Source organism: Pogoniulus pusillus, chromosome 1 (genome assembly GCF_015220805.1).
Source record: "Pogoniulus pusillus isolate bPogPus1 chromosome 1, bPogPus1.pri, whole genome shotgun sequence".
NCBI lineage: Eukaryota > Metazoa > Chordata > Aves > Piciformes > Lybiidae > Pogoniulus > Pogoniulus pusillus.
In genome coordinates, this window is record NC_087264.1 from 18123648 (window position 1) to 18126656 (window position 3009).

The 3009-nt window shown below is 42.3% G+C and overlaps 1 protein-coding gene across 1 annotated transcript in view; it reads left to right on the forward strand.

Moving 5' to 3' along the window:
- The window catches only part of FBLN5 (fibulin 5), a 54940-nt gene extending 53609 nt beyond the window's left edge, over positions 1-1331 (forward strand). Inside the window, exon 11 of the mRNA XM_064153128.1 lies at positions 320-1331. Coding sequence (XP_064009198.1) covers positions 320-481 — 162 coding nt within the window. The 3' untranslated portion in view covers positions 482-1331. The remainder of the gene's footprint in view (positions 1-319) is intronic.
- The last annotated feature ends 1678 nt before the right edge of the window (positions 1332-3009 follow it).

The window sequence follows — 3009 nt, forward strand, 5'->3', positions numbered from 1 at the left end:
GAAAGTCTCACTGCTTGTTTAGAACCTAAATCCATGTTTTAATCTTTTCCATTTGGATAACAGCAGATTTCTGTGTTCAGTAGTTCCTCTTATGTCCAGAGCTCCTAAAGGCTTTACAAACTGTAAAAGGTGATGGTTAATGCAAAACACTGAAATGGAGCCAAACACCAAAATGAAGCCACCTCTCTCATAAGCTGCAGTGGTTTCAAACAGTGCAACAGAAAACAGTTATTTTGGCAACTTGAAGACTTTAGTGATACAGTCATTTCAAGAGCTGTTTTCGAAAAATCTCACCTGCTTTCTCTTGTTTGGCACACAGCAAACAGGACCAATCAGTGCCACTCTGGTGATGACCCGCCCCGTGAAGGGGCCCCGTACTATTCAGTTGGACTTGGAAATGATCACTGTGAACACTGTCATCAACTTCAGAGGAAGCTCTGTCATCCGGCTGACGATATACGTATCGCAGTATGCCTTCTAAATCTTGAGTTTGTCCCCTGGAAACATTCAAACAAGAGACAGTTCCTCCTCTGCAGAACTCTCTCCTCAGAAGCCAGTACATACAGCAACTCCAAACCAAATCAGTACTTCCACAGACCCGGTGACCTACGCTTGTCTGAGGAGAGAGGCTTCCTCATGCACAATCCCTACCAGGATGTAGACATCTGAAGATGTATTCTCAGCAGATCCCATATGATTCTCTGTGCAATCATATACTTTAAGGACGCTTTCTTTCCATTGCAAACACTTCTAGGGTATGAGTCTGTGTTTGAAAGACTGTGAACCTTTGTAGCTCCAAGGCTGCTTAGCAAAAAGCACCAAAGAAACTGAGGAAAAAGCTGGCTTCGCAATCTTGCTGCCTTTTTTTTTTTTCTTCTCCATTATAAATGGAAAGCAGACAAATGAGCAGAACAAAAGCCAAAAAGCCACCTATTGAAAGAAGGCATCTCAGAAGTGCTAACTTAGATTCCAAATTATCTCTAATAATTCCCAATTATCACTACCAGTTGTGCACTTTGTCTCAAATCACCCTGCATTTGTCTTAGTTGCATCTGTTTTTTCCTTTGTTTCTATTTTTTTTCTAGTTAAAATTCACTGTAAATTCATTCCAAAATACATGTTGTACTATGTAATCTACTTTCTAACAGTGTCACATGTTTGGGTTCCTTCCTGCATTAAATCTTTCTGTATAACAGGTTTCATAGAAATCTATCACTGGATGGTATGTTTTACAATATTTAGGAGGTTTAGGATGCTTATTTACACCCAAGCTCTTTGACAAGGCCCTCCACTGCTAGAATAATGTCCAGGGATTTCAGAGCCGATGCAAATCAGAACCTCACTTTCCTTGTCTTACTGGATGTGACAATTGCAAACAATTTGTAATGGCTATAAGGTAGGAATACTAACTCTGTAGTTAAGTTTGCAGCTAATCTTCCATTCAAAGATCACTCAACTCAGGCCCATGCAAATGCCTCCAGAAAAAACAAATTCTGTTCACCTGCAGTCTCTTTCCTGCACTTGTCACGGTGTAGAAAACAAGATGGAGAGGACTCGAACCTGTTTTATTCATGTCTCTACCACAAAGCAGACCCCACTATGCTAACGCTTAAAACTCAACCAACAGGCAATGTCTTCTCAGGTATAACTGCTGTAACCAATAGAAAGTTTCTCCTAATGTCTAATTTGAATCTCTGCTATTCTAATTTAAACCCATTGCTTTTTAGCCTACTCCCAGTAGGAATAGAGAACAGTTTATCAGAGTATCACCGAGGTTGGAAGAGACCTCACAGATCATCAAGACCAACCCTTTACCACAGAGCTCAAGGCTAGACCATGGCACCAAGTGCCACGTCCAATCCTGCCTTGAACAGCCCCAGGGACGGCGACTCCACCACCTCCCCGGGCAGCCCATTCCAGTGTCCAATGACTCTCTCAGTGAAGAACTTTCTCCTCACCTCAAGCCTAAATCTCCCCTGGTGCAGTTTGAGGCTGTGTCCTCTCATTCTGGTGCTGGCTGTCTGAGAGAAGAGAGCAACCTCCTCCTGGCTACAACCACCCCTCAGGTAGTTGTAGACAGCAATAAGGTCACCCCTGAGCCTCCTCTTCTCCAGGCTAAACAATCTTCCCCTTTGTGGCAGTCTTTAACGTGTCTGAAGACTGTTGTCATGTCTCCCTTCAGACTGCTCCTCTCTAGTCTAAACAAACCCAATTCTTTTGGTCTTTCCTCATACATCACATTTTCTGGGCCTTTGATCATTTTTGTTGCTCTCATTGGATTCTCTCCAGTTGGTTCACGTCTTTCTTGAAGTGAAGTGCCCAACACTGTGAAAAGTATTGCAGCTGAGGCCTTGCAGTGCATAGCTAAATCTATATATATGTTTAGGAGTCTGAAAACAAAATAAATAAAAAGGGTATGGCTTGGAGGTATAATGCTTACCTTGTGGAATCTAGTGGCAGTTTGGTCTTCCTTTTATTTTAGAGGGTTTATATACCTTATTCTTGAATTTCTTTGAAGCAAGGCTGTATGCTGAGTTGAATGTGCTTTAGCAGCTTCTATTTCTTAATGGTTTGAAGTTTCCTTCATGCCACTACAACATTCTGGTATCCTCAGAGCTCTGTACACAGCTTGGCCTTCGTTGTGAAAACAAAAAGGCTGGAGTCTGACTCTGGGGTTTAGTGGGCCAAGATGAGGGCAGGAAGCCAATGAATTCTGTGAGTATTGGAGGAGAAAATGTAGAGGAAATATGCAGAGAAATATTAGAAACAAGAATGTGTTTCGTGGGTATATCATGGATCTTGGTATACTGAGTCTTGCAGGGCAAAACAGATGTAACCAGGAAGGAGGAATGCTAGTTTGTGACCATGGGGCTAAGAGTGCTCATGTTCCCCAAATGATGGAAACAAGCAGGGTCTTGTGGTGCAGACAGCAGAAAAGGGGCAAGCAGGGTCTTGCATTAAAGATGTTTATCTCTTAACATGCTGAAACTTTTCCTAGTGCTTAAAAGA